The sequence below is a fragment of the Anarrhichthys ocellatus genome, unplaced genomic scaffold (genome assembly GCF_004355925.1).
Source record: "Anarrhichthys ocellatus isolate YVR2014 unplaced genomic scaffold, GSC_Weel_1.0 scaffold24, whole genome shotgun sequence".
In the NCBI taxonomy this organism is placed as follows: domain Eukaryota; kingdom Metazoa; phylum Chordata; class Actinopteri; order Perciformes; family Anarhichadidae; genus Anarrhichthys; species Anarrhichthys ocellatus.
In genome coordinates, this window is record NW_022280054.1 from 7,517,271 (window position 1) to 7,534,304 (window position 17,034).

Consider the following 17,034-nt stretch of genomic DNA (forward strand, 5'->3'; position numbering starts at 1 on the left):
CATTCTCATTCAATTTCTATTCTAATCACAAACACCCCAGTAACATAATAAATTACCATTACTTATAAACCCCTATTATAAGAATACAATAATATAATAATATAACAATATAATAATATAATAATACCCAATGTACATTACATCATATTACTTAAATCAGATCTCATCACATATGCATAGGAGCTTTATTTTGAAAGTGTTGACATTTCGGGCCGGAAACGCCATTTTAACTTCTCGTGGCGTGGCGGATGACGACAGGACGTGCGCCGCTTTTAAACAACAAAGATGCTGACAGCTCCGTGGACTCAGTCATGAAACCTTTCAGGCTGTATGTTCCGATACTCTGATCGGGGAAACTATCGATCCTCCTGGAGAGTCTCCAGAGAACATGTCCATCGTAACAGTTCAGCTCGGTCAGTGCGGCAACCAGGTGGGCCACGAGCTGTTTGACGTCCTCTGCAGCGATGCACTGGAGGGACAGAGGAAAGTGTACAGCACAGCGGGCTGCGAGCGATTCTTCCACCAAACCTCACGTGGAGGTAAACACCTGATCTATGTCCTCCTTTAGTGGGTGAAATAAGCGTCTAAATAAATAATAAACACACGTGTTTAACTGTCATGTCTCCCTGTCTACAAACCAGAGCTCGTAGCCAGGGCGGTGCTGATTGACATGGAGCCCAAAGTGATCAACCAGAGTATGAGCAGGGCTGCAAAGTGTGGCATGTGGAGGTATGGAGAGTCTTCCCACTTCAGCCAGAAGCAGGGCTCTGGGAACAACTGGGCTAATGGGTAAGGCCATTTCACCTTTTACTGTCAAATATGTACAAACTAATAATCTGGTAAATGCAAATAACGCTGTTTTTGTTATAGTAGTATGAATATTACAAAGCAAAACATTAAAACTGTTATGATTTATAAGTTAAATATGACTCATTATGGGTTAATTTGCAGATGATTTTTCTCTTATGTCTTGTAACTGTTGTCAACAATGCCCCTTATATTCTGTCAGAGCCGAAGTCGTGTCCGTTTAGTATAATTTATTACAAAGAAAAGCATCAAATTATCACAATTGAGAAGTTTTTGCTTGAAAATTTTACTCAAACGATTGATTATCCAAACATTTGCTCGTTCATTTTTTGTTGATCCGCTAACTGATCAATTAATTGTTTCAGCTGTGAAATGAAGCATCAAAGTTCATTCTAGACCTTTTTAAAAATGGCAGTTTGACAATAAGAAGCTAGTAAGCGGAGTTTGAGTTAGGACTGTTTCATGCTTTAGAAACAAGCAAAATGTAATTTTTTTTTTACAGACAACACAAACACAGGAACGCAGTCCTCCTGTGTGGGAAAAGCTGATAATGTGCTTCTTGTGTCCCACCAGGTACCGTGTCCACGGGCCTCGTCACAGAGACGTGGTGGAGCAGCTGGTGAGGCGAGAGGTGGAGCGCTGTGACAGGTTGGCCGGACTCATGGCCATGATGAGTGTGGCGGGGGGAACGGGGTCCGGCGTTGGTACTTACGTTACTCAGTGTCTCCGAGACATCTACCCCAAAACCTTCATCCTCAACCATCTCACCTGGCCATACGGGACCGGGGAGGTAACGGAGACGGCTACCGAGTGTTTAGTCTTTAATATTAGAATAATGTGCTGTTAAAATCTTTCACCTGTCCTCTCAGGTGATTGTCCAGAACTACAACTCTGTGCTGACGCTGGCTCACCTCTACCAGCTGTCCGATGCCATCCTGGTGCACGAGAACGACACGGTGCACAGGATCTGCGGTCAGCTGCTCAACATCAAACACATCTCCTTCGGTGATGTCAACAAGGTGATCGCTCACCAGCTGGGCAGCATCCTGCAGCCCGCGCTCACCGCCGACTCCCACGGAGTCTACGGCAGAAATCCTCTGGGTGAGCCATGCCGAGACACACAGGGCCTGGATGGAGAGGCGGAGTCTACACAGGGAATGTTGTACCCTGTGCCGTCCTCATGAGCCGGCACGTCTCACCCCTAATGTGGACTTTACTCTTTGTCGTCTCTCAGGTGAGTTGGTGAGTGCCCTCGCGTGCCACCCGGAGTACAAGCTCCTCAGTGTGTGCACCATCCCTCAGATGCCTAGTTCCTCCATGGCCTACAGCACGTTCAGCTGGCCGAGCATGCTCAAACACCTACGACAGATGCTCATCTCCAACACCAAGATGGAGGAAGGCAAGTTCTATCAAATTTAACCTCGTAGTTCAGTTTCAGATTCGTTTATTGAGGCATTATATGGCTTGAAAGTGAGTGTAATCCGTTGAACACTTCTGAGGATCGCTGTTTTTCGTCCCGTCTCAGGTATAGACTGGCAGGTGCGTCCATCTGCAGCTTCTGAGCGGACCAGGAGTCTCACAGGATCCAGCTTCAACCGCTCTCTGGCCAACCTGCTCATACTGAGAGGGAAAGACGTTTACAGCGCAGAGACAGGTCTGGTTGAAATGTATTTATTTTACCTGATTAATCCACAAGTCATGAGGGATATGATGACATTTTGGAACGATGTGGCGCTATGCATGAGATGTAAACTGTGTACCGTCCACAGGTGGCTTCGAGGACCCGGCCCTGTACACCTCCTGGCTCGCATCAGAAGAAGCTTTCAACTCGTGGAAATCCCCAGTGCCTTTTAATAAGTATGAAAAATGTGCCACGCTGGTCAGCAACAGCCAGGCTCTGGTCAGACCTCTGGACAACATGGTGGGAAAAGCCTGGAACATGTTTGCGTCCAGGTGAGTCAGCCCCGTTACTCAGGGGAAAAAAAAAAAAGCTTAAATGTCGCTTTTAGGAAATGTTTCTTAACGTTTTATTTCCTCTGTTAAAGGGCCTACATCCACCAGTACATTAAGTTTGGGATCTCAGAGGAGGACTTTCTAGACAGCTTCACATCTATTGAGCAAGTCATCTCCAGCTACAAACATCTGCACTAGAAATGGAGAAAACTAACAAGCACCACCTCTGCCCATTGGACTGTACGTACCAAACAGAATACCATGACGTGGGACATTGCTGCTTCTTTTTAAAACATGTACATAAAAAACATTCTTTACTTGGTTCACTGAAAGAAACTGATTCCTTGACTTTTGACCATTTCTTTCCACCAAAAGTATCATTGGGACACATTCAGTTCCTCTTGTTGGAACTATTTTATTACATTTAATTAGTTATGGACTTTGGGATTAGATCATTTTATCAAATGCTGCTTTCAGCCTTTAAAAGCTTTCAGAAAAATGTCAACTTCTACACTTCCATGACAACGCAGTGTCTCCATCTGCTGAGGAAGACCATGTGTTGTAATCAAAAGCTCCCGAACAGCTACGGAGCTATTCTAGTTAGAAAATGTGAATGTTCAGCAATTATTGGGAAACAAAGAAACGTAACAAGAGCAGTTAACATACTTTTCATCACTTTATTGTTCATTTTTTTTCCCCATCACAGTATTTCCAGATGTGGGCAGATCGACACGGCTGAAGTGCAGTTCTGACACGAGCCAAGCGGCAGAAACGAAATGCTGAAGGCCCAGAACTTCAGCCAGCTTACAGACTGCTGTTGCCGTGCTAGTTTAACAGCCAACACCAGTCTGATAAGCTAGCTGACGGGATGGGAAAGTTGAGTCAAGGATGTTCATGAGAATGTAGAAGCGGGGTCCACAAGCCCACAAGTGGACCAGAATCTGCAGAGTCCGTTTCAGGCCGGACTTCACCCCGACATGAAGAGTCTGATACAAAGAGAACTATTAACTGATGGTGCTGAACTGTTCACTTACCTTAAAGAGGATCATTTCTCAGAGAAAACCAACCATTAGCTCCGTCACGAGGATTTAAAGAAACTTTACAACAGTTTTTAAACGTCACAATATCTCACAGCGTATGAGGATGAACATTTAAAAGTTAATCTTCAACTCAAAGAATGTGAAACAAAAGAGTCAACTTGGAAACCAGTGCTATGATTTACATGTTTTATATATGATCTGATCCAAGGTTCAACCTAAATGTACAGAATAGAAATGGGTCTAGTTAGCCGAGAGTATAATGTCACTTTACAAATGATATCACCTTTTCTTTTTTGTTTTGGTTCAAGTTAACTCATGTCCACACAGACCATTAGAATAGAAATACATCTGTGCATACTGTCAAAAAGATATTAAGATATTTACACAATGTGCAAACCATCAATACCACACTCTTAAGTTGATATTGCTTCTTTTTTTTTTTCTTCACTATTTTAAACTGACAAATCCAGAGACCAAAAAAAAGAGACAAATTTGGTCTTAAACGGGACAAAAAACAGGACAATTAAACCCTGAAAAGAAAGACCATCCACAGCAGTTATCTTGGCAGCGCACTGTACAAACAAGTCAAGATCCATCCGTACATAAATGTTACAAAATTAAATAAAAATCAAGTTAAGTCAAACTATATTCAAGGGAAGTGAGACCTCCCGGTCTTGCATAAGGCATAGCGTCTGATGGGCACTGCACCTACACAGCAGTCACCACCCAACTGCTGCTGTACATCTGAGGTCAACGAATGGGTTAATTTAACAGAAAGTAACACGTTAAGATCAGCAATAAAACCAATCGCACTACACACCTAGAGAGTGAGATGAGAGGAAGAACTACAAAACCTGAAGAGGGACAAACGCCAAACAGCACATACATCCTCAAAAGCGCTCGCACACACACGCCAACAAATAGTGCCTGGTTTTTTGAGTGGTCGGCCTCTGAGAATGGATTGGGGGGGGGGGGTGAGGTTTGTTGTTAATTCGTAAGTGGCCGTGGCTGAGCGGAGGTTCTCTCAGCAGCAGCAGCAGAAACAGTCACTTGGATGTTTTTGAACCGCTTCCGTCTCGCCATCACTTGGTCTTCCCCTCTGAGTGCCTCTGCTGCTGCAGGCGCTTGGCGTAGCTCTGAGCCGTGGAGTTGATGATGGAAGTGACAAAGTAGCAGACCATGACCAGCACCACCTTCTCAAACACCCACGACAGCCAGTTCTCATCCTGGAAACCCAAGAAATTGGGAGTGCGTATGCCATCAGTTACCATCATAAAAAAAAGCATATTGTAATATTACAGTTCATGGGGCAAAAATATTGCGAATATCCATGTAACCCATGGAGTGCGTGTTCTCTAGCAGCCAAAGACTCAAACTAAAAACTACAGCTCGCAAATATACAAGTATCAACGCATACGTTGGTCGATAACTAAAAAAAAATTGCAGTACAGAAATGGTAAAGATATGTTTGAGGTCATTAAAAAAAAATTCTTAGTTACATCATTTGTCCACCAGAGAGCACTGATAATTACAGTCACACTTTGGTAATAACTAAATTTAAGGATGTTTAAAAACATTGTTTTGCAATTACGAGAAAAAAATAAGCTTTTTTTTTAACACTCCAAAATATAAATATTGGCCTCAAATTTGTTGGGCTTTATTAAAACAAGCTCCCAACTCTGTTTATATTTTCCATGAAGTCATCATTCTAAAGTGGTGTGTGGTCAAATATTACCACTAGTATTGCTCTTACCGCTGATGCACTTCCTCCAGCATGGTGCAGCTTGTTCCTCTGTGCGTCCAGGTACTGACTGAAGGGCTTCTGGAGTGATGGTCCCACTCTGGGCACAGACCTGACACAGCGCATACATGCACACAGAGACACAAGAGACGGGGAGGAAGAACATTAGTTCACTTACCCTTTAAAGCACCCTTCCTTTGACAAGGACACAAAAAAACTGAACACTTGTTCACTATAAGAGCCTGAAGTCTTCTCTTTCCCTGAACACTACCAAAAGGTCCTCAACCAGCATCCTTTGTAACAGCTGCTGGAGGCCCCGTCCTACATGAGGGGCCCATCCTGGAGCCGCCACCTACTGTGAGCAGGAGCAGACAGCAGAGAGGAATGAAGTAGAAGCCCTTCAGCCCTCCTCTTATACTCCTCAGCGCTCTATAGGAGACCGTGTCAGCCCCTTAAATCAGGAAGTGAGTCGACATGATGTCATCACCTTTACCACCATTTGCTGCCTTCTTGTGGAATGATATCCAATCAGGGCGTGCTCATGTCCTTATTTGGTAATGTGGATTAGCTCACCAGGGGGCCAATCATAATGGATACCAGCTCATCAATTCATGTCATAGAGAAGCAATGGAGTTATAGTTCCACATGTTGGTCAGCAGTGGTACAGTTGAAAGGGATCTCTTTTCTATATAGACTTCCCACTGCATTCATTCAATTCTGTCCCAACTTGAGACATAAACATGTTTTTGGATCATTTACTAAACAACTAATAGCTAAAGGGAAGTGGGTAATTGCTCATTTCAAACAAACCCAACTAGTTTTACTCATTCATCTTTCTTGCCATCTCTTCCACTTAGCATGCAAGCACACACAAAAAACACCCTGTATCAGTACTGAAGCTCTCATGGCGAGTCACCGTCTGAACTTCATGGGAAATGAACCTTGAATTTCATTTTTCAATCAAAAAGACACAGAACACTCGGCTATGACCATAGATTCAGGTCAAAGCTACTTCCTGGACGTACATTAAAGATTACATTAGATTAAGATCACTAACTGCTCATTTTTTATTTGATCTAGTCTGTCATGAACTTAACATTAAGTCTGACTAAACTCTTTACTGGCTTTTATTTGGCCTACTGATAATTCATTACTTGACCTACAATGATTACTAATTAGTATCTTTTTCTTTTACTGTGAATGCTACATTTTAGCACCCAAAGTGCTACGTTAAAGCTAACAATTAGGACATTACCGCTACCTTTAATTCCTTAAACTAGTTCAACAGAAGGTTTTTTTCCATCTATGGTCTATGATTGCGTTTCCCGCCTCGCTGGGGCAAATATCTGAGTGAAAGCTGAACTTGGTGAGTCAGATCAACATGCTCAGATGGGACCTCACATGCCTGACCACCAGTGCTGCAGAGATGGACCGCATGCGTGTGTGGAGGGGGTAATACCTTTTCTGTGGAAAAATGCTAAATGCATGCACGTACACCCCCGCAGTGAAAGCATTCATTCATACAGGATCTCCAATCAGTGGTCAAAATGCATCTGAAAATGTTTAAAAATGCATTGCGGTCCACAAAACCAGGTGAAGACAATGACTCCACAAACTACCCGATTGTCTTACACACACACACACACACACGCACACACACACACACACTTACCCAATGAGAGACACCATTTGCTCCACTATGTGCTTGCTGAAGGTGATGATAACAAATAGTTTCTGTAAGAAAACGAGAGATTAATAAGCGTTAAAAACAATTACTTTCTGATAATATGCAGAGGAATACAACACAGAAAACCTCCCCGACATAAAATGATAGACGTTTATGTAAAGTGGTGTTTTACAAGACATGGGACAAAACAACAAAGTGTCTCTGAGAAACACACGTGACAAACAGAAATATATTGACGGATAAAACATCTTTAGATTTTCTATTTTAGCGGCACAGCTGTGGGAAATTGAGGCCACATCTGCCACAGTCCACAGACACACTAATTACAAAACCCAAACCCGGCAGTAAGCTAAATTCTGGGCTGCGGGGGGCTTTGTGTGGTTTTCGCAAAGCGCCAAAGTGTGTGTGTGTGTGTGTGTGTGTGTGTGTGGGGGTGGGGGGGGGTCTTTCTCCGGTCCTGAAACTGATCAGCTTTAAAACAGCATGACACATGGACCCCTGGACAAAATCAGACAGGACATGACACGTGATGCCCAAGAGGCTCAAGGTACCAAAAAAAGGAAAATAATACAAAGAGACCCCCCCCCCCGCAGCTTCATACCGGCTCTTTAACTTCCTCCTCTCATGTCTAGCTTCTCATGTCCACTCGACATCCTCCACAACCTTTGTCTGGAAGGCCTCAGAGTGAGATCACTGACTGGTACCACCATGAGATGGATCGGCTCAGTTTGTTAAGACACTCAGCGACTCACCCGCAGACAGACTCCCTTTGTATCGGCTTATATTAGTCACTGGTGTGGCAGACTCAACAATCGACCCATAATTAACAGGGTTTTTTTGATCTAGTGGAGTTTTATTTAATCCAAACTCTTGTTTAAGACTTCTTAAAAGCTTCCTTCCTTTCATCTGGAGCCTGTTTATACGTTCTGGATCAATCCCAAAGCTAAAGCTAGAATAAGGAATCCCCAAAAGGCCCAGAGTCAGAAAGAGTTAACCAAAAGTGCACAATTAGGAGTTTCTCACAGCCACCAACCCGTGATCTAAGCTGGAGGTTTGATCTCAGTTCTCCCACACGTTTTGAGGTTGTGAATCAGTCAGCAGTGCATACCCCCCCCCCCCTTTTTTTTTTTTACATGCTTTATTACATTATGTGGATAGGCAATTGTGATGACATGAAACAAAAGATGAGTCATATCTGAAGCTAAGTGTGCCTGTATGGTTTTCTTTATGTTAAAATGGAAAAACCTGGTGTGATTTGATGTGAACTTGTCCTTTGCTCGTGTATAACCTCCTCTGATAAAAAAAGCTTTTAGTTGAGCTACCGACCTGTATATGCATCTTGATGATGGCTTTCCCAATTAGAGTCGCTCCAAAGAAGGTCCAGAAGGGAACCATGAAATGACCGCAGGTTATTCCAGCTAGGTCGAAGAGAGGATTAGGGATCTGAAACACACACAGAAATCACATATTAATGTATAAGTTACCCTTGTTACAGGTTATTGAAATGAGGAAAGACATTAATCTTTAATCACACATGCATAAAACTTGCCGTTACATTATAAAGAACTTACCGAGGCACAAGCCAAGATCCCAAAAAATCCCACTTTCTGCACCATATGCTGAACTCCCAGTTTAGCTCTTGTGACAAAATCCTGAAAAACAAATGAGCAAAAACAGATTCAAACCACATTACAGCCATCAGCTATGAATGGGTAAGATCTTCTTAAAAGACTGGCATGACACGGCACAAGTTTTAAATACACGGGTGTCTCTCAACACGTCATCCTTTTATTCATTTCTGAAAATACTTGAGCTGTGTTTCTCACAGATGTGTGGTTTGCTGAGCAGATTCTCTGCTAAGACTATTACAAGAAACGAGAGTACTGTTGAGAGTACTGGGGTGAAATGCCTGCTATTTCTGAGCACTGTATGAAGTGAAATAAAATCTATTTTGGTTTAGTTTGATGACATTACAGCTGAAAACTGTACATAAGAGCAGAGGATATTTAGTTCCCATCTTCAGCCCTGTGGGGGGGGAATGTCTGCGATTTCATGGTGAAGATGAATAGAAACAATAACCCAGCACTCACAAATAAAGGTTCTCCTCATTAATTATGTTTCAGGTAGAAGCCATCGTCAGCTACTTTCCACAATACATGGTGGAGATGACGGCCGATGCAGGAGGGAGATTAAGGAGGCAGCTCATCAACGTAGATTTTGGAAGCCATTCACATTTCAGTCTCCACAATTACAATTCATCTTTGATTTCATCTTCAGAATTTTGTTTTATACGTCACAAAAAACCCTGAAGATGAAGCATTAAAGTTAGTCGGTAACTTAAAATAACTACTTAGGATATAGTGACTGTCATAAAAAAACAAACATCTGCCATATTTGCTCAGTTACAAGTTATGATTCATTCTTTTCAAGTTTGTTTCAACGTATCGCAAGTTATTTTAGTCCTATGAAGAATACTGACTTGAGATTATTTATTATAACAATACACACCTCAAAGTCATTTTCTTCTTAAGATATTTTGTGTGACATTGATTCCCATGAACCAAGTGTTCCTCAGCTGTTAATAAAAAAAGCTTCCGACTCTCCTGTGAGCCGGTTGCTTAGAAAACATGTGAGAAATGCACACGCGGATACGTCCTAAACACATTCCCGTGATGAGACCCGTGTGATGTGAGGTTTGGCCTCTTGAGCCTATTCATCTGAGAAACAGGTCATGGAGACAAGGTACACAATCCCTCCGATTTCTGTTGCTGCTGCTGACTCAGCATCTGATCTCAGCCGTCTCCAGTCATGTGAGCTTAGGTTCCTGACAGAACTGTCCGTCAGTCAAATTAGAGGCCGGTGAAAAGAGGGAGGGAGGGAGGAAGGGAAAGAAAGAGGGAGGCAGGAGAGAGAGCGTAGCCCGAGGGATGATTAAAGGGGGGAGCTGTGCTCAGGGTGACTCACCCACAAAACAGACAGATTTACTGGAAGCGCAAGGAGGGAGGGGCTTCACTGAAGTCACATGGCACTTCAAGACCAATCGCTGGACAGTGGCTCCATGGTCAGTCGTGCATTATAAAGATGAGGCCAGATCAGATATGATCATGTCATATTTGGTGGGTTGGTAAAGTGTAAACATCTGTGCTAATATGGAACCAAGTAGAGGGACGAACACTTCAATATTCAGGGTAGTTGTGTCTTCAATGAGAACAGGAGGTTGAATCGAGGCCAACTTCTGCACTAAATGTGAGAAATTTGGAGGATAAAGAAAATGTAACCTATTCACAGTTAACTTGTGTTTGTGGAGATTTTTAAACTACACACTCTGCTTTAAGGTGTAACCGTTTGCCACTTCAGATCAAATGAAAAGGTCATCTGAGGTGGCTACTGCTTCTTAAATCTTGATCAAAACATTCTTTGTATTTTTGTGCACATGATCTGCTGATGACAAAACCACTGGTTCTCATAACAGATGTGCGAGTGTGTGTGTGTGTGTGTGTGTGTGTGCGACTCTGACCTGAGCGCCCTCTGCCTGCTCCAGCATCTCCTCAAACTCCTCGTAGTCTTCGTCCTCTGGATCAGCTCCCGACTGACGAGCCGCTCTGGCCATGAAATACGGAGGCAGCTCCCCGATGGCAGTGCCTGCCCCCTAGACCAGCACAATCAAAAATGCTCCACGTCAGCGTTTGCTAATCCATTTCACCCACAGGCGACTAATTCATGCCACAATGAACTTTTGAATTTCGTACACATGACACAAGCGTTTGAAGCATATACATGCATCATAGCGTTTCTGTCCTTCCATAGGCATGTTGACATGAGGCTGAGAGTAGTTTCCAGTGGTCACAATACCACCCACCACTGGCTAACAGTCTTGCCCTTTGTCAGTGTGCATCACTGAGCCATCTCTTTATTCAAACTTACCCACATGCAGGCCTCCAGGCGGACCTTTGACATGATTGAGAAGAGGGAAATGCTCCCCTCCAGCCCTCCACCTTGGGGACACATGATCTGGTCTGGGTACGGAGGCTCTGGGAAGTCTGTGGAGCTGCACTCGTATGCTGCCAGGGTCACCGATGCTATGTGAGGACCCTGAGAGAGGTGAGACAAGATGAGCTGCATTAGTGGACATATACTATACTATTATTAGCCTACTCTTGTTGAATATTCTCAACAGAAGAAAGTTTAAATATTGCCAATACCACATGTCACCATTTCCTTAAAGTACACTCCGGTCAGTAAATGCTAGGTGTACCTAATAAACTGGCAACTGTGTGAATTTAAGTATTTAGTAACTGTTGAACCTTTAACAATGCTATATGGCTGTATTGCACAGCCCTACACAAGTACTTTAGGTGAATTGAATGTGCTGTTGCATGATTAAAGGAGCTCGTGTGCCCACAGGTACAGACACAGACCGACGGTAGCTGACTCACAGTCTCTCGCTGACAGGTAGGCATGTCATCCTTTATCATTGTAAAGACGTCTGGTTAGGCCCAGCCACCTGGCCTCAAAAACAGTGGGCCCCACTGTAACTAGCACACAGCTCCTCCATTATGCCTCCTTCAGGTAATACAGGCAGCACTGACAGTAGATGGACAGCGCACAATTAATCTGTGTTGACTGGAAATTACTCCCCCCCCACCACCGAGTATGAGCGCACAAGAGGCTTCTTTAGTTGACACAACACGGTCTGTTCCAAACCAAACAGGAGCTCACTTAACGGCGTTTCTTCACGACACCACAAGAAACACTAAGCTGCAAGTCAAACTCTGAAACCAAACCGACACTCATCAGACCGGCGATACGTTGGCCCTGCGGGGAACTTCTTTGTTCACCAGAGTACAACGCTTTGCATACAGGACCGATGAACTACTTCTTTGCCCAGTATCCTAAGTGGATTTCCATTAAATGAAAAAAAATAAATAAATAAATAAAAAAAAAAAAAAGATTACAAATCATGTTTAGGAATGAGACAACCTCGCAAAAGCACCGCTAGTGGACCCGTAAAGCAGCAGAGATGGGACAGACAACATACTACCAATTGTTCCGTTTCTCACCAGTAATGGGTCTAAATATGTCAAAGTTATTGGGAAGGTGACTCAACAGGAAGGGCCACGGAGTGGTTCAAATGTTAAAACGAGTTCAGGAAAATTTCACGGCAATCTGCTTTGACATTCTGACCTCTGGATCGAGTAAGAGGGAAGTTCTCGGGCGTAGCTCTCCGTGTCTCCAAAAATGTTACGATCTAATCATCTCGGGGTCATGAACAGCCACAGCACATTTCATGAAATCCAACAAATAATTAGCGAAAAACACCCTGTGCTGGTTGACTTTAATTTGGACCTGATAAGTGTACGTTAGCAACATTAGGAATCATTCTCTGAACATCATACACAACTTTAATCAGGTGTTCTAAACCAAAGAGATGAACGGAGACAGGGTTGGATCGCCATATTTAGCTGCCATCATGACAGAAGGAAAATAAGCTTTAATCAAACCATGATCAAATAGATACATCTCCAAGTAAAAGCAATGTATGAACGTGCCTTTTCTCTTATTTCATCCACATTAGTACAACTAGAATCCAGCACTGAGCTGCAACACATCATGATGAATCATAAGATCATGCTGGTGAGTGAATCCCCTCTCCCATGAGCGTGATGATTCCCTCCTCTCTATGGGGCTATCTATTCATGCTTCAGGCTTGATGTGAACTCACAGTGCAACGTGTGCAGGTGGGAGATGTTTTTCCTGTAAGTAGTCATCAGTGATAGGAGCTGTGACACTGAACACGAGCTAAGTTCTAGTGAATAGAGACGCAGGAAATAGTCTCCTTATGAGCAGAGGGCTTATGGTCAACATGTGTGAAAAGCTGAAGAAAAGGCTATACAGTCTGGAGGGGGCTATGATAAAGGAGGCCTGGGTTGGTGTGAGGAGATGGCAGGAGGTCCAACAGAGAGGAGCTGGGAAAGGACCGATGAGCTGGAACTGTTTTTTCTAAACCTCTTCAAAAGCACTCCACGACTACAACCCCTTGAAACTAATAGTATCTTTGCTCAGCTCATAATGTAAAGTTAATTGTAATTCAAAGGAAAGTCGTTGTCAAAAACAGATAGTATCCATTGCAAAAGTAAAAGCTGGTCATTTAAAAAAAAAAAAAAAAAAAAAAAAGAAATGAGGAGAAACTGGTTTAACAGATGCTCGGTTGTTCCATCCGGGGGGAGATGACGGTGCCTACTCGGAGAGAAAACCTCCCTCACACAGAGGAGGGAGACAGGATGAGGTCACACCTTCTAAAGTGTTAAAGAGAACATGAGCCACCGCTGCGTTATTGTTGGACTGAGTTTTTAAAGTAACTATAGACAACAGAGGACAGTGAACTCAATCAAACAAACAATGTGAAGCATTAACAGAAGGAGTGCACAGCATCTCCGACACATGGAGGGCCCAGTAATATCCGTTCCCATGATTTCATTATCACGGAAACATCTGACTCAGCAGGCCCACATCTGCACAAACTCCACAGAACAGAAGCCACATCATCGGTCTAAAGAGGACTATGTCGCACTCTGGTTTCATGTTGCTACGTTCTCCTTTTTTTTTTTTTTTTTAACCACAAGACAAATGACACATTTTGGTGACTCAGTCATACGGTCATTCTGTGACTGCATGTCAGGGGAAAAATTACACTGAACTTTTGGTTCGCTCTGGATCTGAAGGGTGACAAAATGGAATGAGTGGAAGACAATGACTGTGGAGTGTGACGCCATCCTCTGGCAACTGCAGGAATAGACACACATGGAGCTTTTATGTCCATTAGGCAGGTATGTCTAGAAGGGAAGTGTGTGGTGAATGAGATGTCAGCCTGCATACTGTAGATACACACAGGACATCCTGACTCATGCCGAGTACATCCGACCAGATAATAACACTGTGTCCTTCGAGACATTTTCATTTTGCAGCCTTTGGACTGTTGAGAAATGGGTCGCATGTTGGCCAGTCAGTTTTCCCAGAAATATGTAAATGTAGTAATGGGTACAATCGTGACAAAAACATGTGGATGATTAGATATTAATGTGGTTTAAGTGGAACGTTACATCTATTTATTGTGTCTGTTTTTGTTTGCACTTACAGTGTGTACAGGTGGGCAAATTACTTTATCACTGACCGGCATTTCTCGCCATTTTTTCCCCAGTTACTACAATTTCATGCTGCTTATTTAAATGGCATTACATCAACATTTGCTCCAGTTGGTTTGAACTTTATATAGAGCCAGAACAGTAGGCGGCTTCACATTCATAAAGATGTGTTAGTTTATATTTTTCCTCACTTTTGTCATGTTGCTCATCTTAAGACGGAAGATTTCTTCACAGCCACAGCTGTCCTCGCAGTGAGGTGGCTGCTGGGATTGCAGCACTTTCATAATTCAGTGCAGCCTGATACTTTTTGTTTCATATCTTTTCTTGGTACACTTCTGCCAAACCATAAAGTGTTATCTTACCAGATAGAGGAGAAAGGTGTGCAGGCCGGTCCCAAGGCCAACCGAGGACAGGATCCCAAGGCCTACCCAGTAGGCACACCACAGGAACCTCTTCTCCAGGTACTCGACATACTTCAGCGAGGAAAATAAAACTGATTAGAAGGCAAATGCTGTTTGAATTATGTCTGTTTTTAAAAAGGCAATTCTTAATTACTTTAAACAACAGTTTGAGTCTTTCGTACTGATATTTAATGATTTACTTAAGAGCTGTCGTGAGTTACATATTCGTTCATCATTGTAAATGTGAGGAATATAAGGAGATTAATTTTATGTTGAAGCTTGGTGATGCTTTAACCGAACAGTAACAGGCCGCTGCACAGAGGAATTAGTAAACACAACTTTCAGCCAACTGACTGTATGATAACAGGTTACTTGACCTCATTATTTCCCAACAGCCTTACAAGAATGTTTTTAGGTGGCTAAAGAGTGACTTATCATTGACCTTTAAACAGGCTGGTGACAGAGCAGTGGTGTTGATTATTAACGTCAAGCCTTACTTGTTGGTGTGCTCCCTCCGTAGAGTAGGCGAAGGAGAACAGAGAACATAACAACAAAACTAAGAACACTGCGCCTCGTCGCTGCCAAAGCCTGAACAGGAAAGAAAGGAAACAAAATGTCAATAAGGAAACAAGATCAAATAACTAATTATTATTTAAGTCAGCGGGTATGTTGGTGAGCAATACAGACTAGATTAACAAGAAAAACAGATATGACGCAAACATCCTGACAAAAACACTAGAAAAACCTGTTCAACGTCTTACTTCAAGGTCCACTCCTTTAGCTTGATAAGAGTCTCCAGGAGGAAATAGTGTAGTGTGGTGACGGGCCTCCTCCACACCACCAGAGACAGGCGGTCCTCCTTATCCTTCTGTCGCCTCTCTCTCACTGAAGAGTCTGGAGCGCAGACAGAATTGCAATCAACCTCCAATACTGTCATACTTGCCTCTACTTCAACTATTGTATTCTGTTGAGCTGTTAATGGTAAATACATGATACCACGTGACACCAACCAGCTCTATTATAAGCCAATAGTTTGAATGAATCGGGGTGTTTATGACTTGTTCAAACTATATGGTGGTTATCGTACTGTGGCATCAGAGATAACGCCTGCTACACATTTAAAAAGTTTGACGTTTACCGACCTGTCGACTTGCCGTTGTGTTTGTCTCTGGCTGCACGTTTCTGTTGCCGTGCACAGCTCGCTCCATTGGCTGCCATCATGTCTATCAAGGTCTCAGCAGGTCAGGCTAGGAGACAAGAGAACAAGAGAATAACAGTCGCTCCCTCACTGTTCTTTCGGTTCCTATTGACCAAAGAGCACATGCCTGTCTGGAAAACCTTATCAGCTTTAAAAAAAAATAAAAAAATCTCGTCAACACGCCGACAGACATTTAAATGAGACTACAAAAAGATTAAATATCATTCAAGATATATGACGAACATGTTACCAACTGCCTCGTGACAACAACGTGTGGTTTACTTGATAATCGTCGCTTTGTGGTTTAATCTGTCACAAGATATGATGCCGAATGCGTGCACATCACAATCCTCCACATGCTAACCGGTTAGCCACCATGCTAACGGCTAAGCTAGGGACGGAGGCAGTTTCTACATCAAAGGGTTTTAATATTAATAAGGAGCCGCCTTACTTGTGAGGAGATATGTAAAAAAAAAAAAAAAAAAACGTTCCTTCTCGTTCTGCTGCTATAGTAATGACAACATTTACTCCAAACTGAGGGGATCTAGCGCGATGTTTGTTAAAATCATATGACAGTCGTACCTCTTTCCTGTCCTCTAGCCCCGGAAACAAACCTCGGACGTGTTAAAGTAAAACCCGTTCAGCCGTGACATATTTTTCTTCAGGCAAATTTTGTTATCCTGGTGTGGTGAAATAATCCGTTGTATAAACGTGGAAACAATGCGTAGTATATATAAAGCACAGTCTTGCCTTCTAATTTAATAAGATTTAACTCAAAGGTGATGCTTTTATTGTGAAATTGGATTGGAGACGTATTTCCGTAAAGTGTGTGTCATGGTCCAATCAGAGGATGCCAAATTTGCCAACAAAGTGAGACTATTGCAACACTCGCAGTGGGTTAGTTTTAACCTTGAGCCATGGAACAATATTAGTCTAGAACCAGATGAAGATGGCATTAATCCTAAATCAAGTCTGAACATCGTTGATCAGTCTCAGTGTCCGTCTGTCCATCAGGAGTGTCCAACTGTAAAACAGGTCTGCATTGTATACTTGATGGATCTCCTT

General features: G+C 42.9%; 2 protein-coding genes across 4 annotated transcripts; one reads left to right on the top strand and one right to left on the bottom strand.

The window, feature by feature from the left end:
- The first annotated feature begins 256 nt into the window (after positions 1-256).
- Positions 257-4,669, top strand: tubd1 (tubulin, delta 1). Of its 2 annotated transcripts, XM_031860535.1 has the most exons (9): positions 257-539; positions 642-789; positions 1,381-1,597; positions 1,677-1,908; positions 2,042-2,206; positions 2,333-2,461; positions 2,577-2,760; positions 2,853-3,000; positions 3,467-4,669. In XM_031860535.1, the coding sequence occupies exons 1-8, from the start codon at positions 389-391 to the stop codon at positions 2,956-2,958; spliced, it is 1,332 nt and encodes a 443-aa protein (XP_031716395.1). In that variant the 5' UTR covers positions 257-388; the 3' UTR covers positions 2,959-3,000; positions 3,467-4,669. The 2 variants fall into 2 exon arrangements, with proteins under 2 accessions (XP_031716395.1, XP_031716394.1); XM_031860534.1 differs by having other exon boundaries at positions 2,853-4,669.
- vmp1 (vacuole membrane protein 1) lies at positions 3,973-16,620 on the bottom strand. 2 transcript variants are annotated; one of them, XM_031860537.1, is made up of 12 exons: positions 16,552-16,620; positions 15,914-16,018; positions 15,533-15,665; positions 15,269-15,359; positions 14,733-14,843; positions 11,153-11,320; positions 10,746-10,877; positions 8,800-8,880; positions 8,555-8,671; positions 7,214-7,275; positions 5,554-5,653; positions 3,973-5,026 (listed from the first exon to the last, which is right to left on the bottom strand). In XM_031860537.1, exons 2-12 carry the CDS (start codon positions 15,990-15,992, stop codon positions 4,883-4,885), a joined length of 1,218 nt encoding a protein of 405 aa, XP_031716397.1. In that variant the 5' UTR covers positions 15,993-16,018; positions 16,552-16,620; the 3' UTR covers positions 3,973-4,882. The 2 variants fall into 2 exon arrangements, with proteins under 2 accessions (XP_031716397.1, XP_031716396.1); XM_031860536.1 differs by having other exon boundaries at positions 16,421-16,554.
- Between the last annotated feature and the right edge of the window lie 414 nt (positions 16,621-17,034).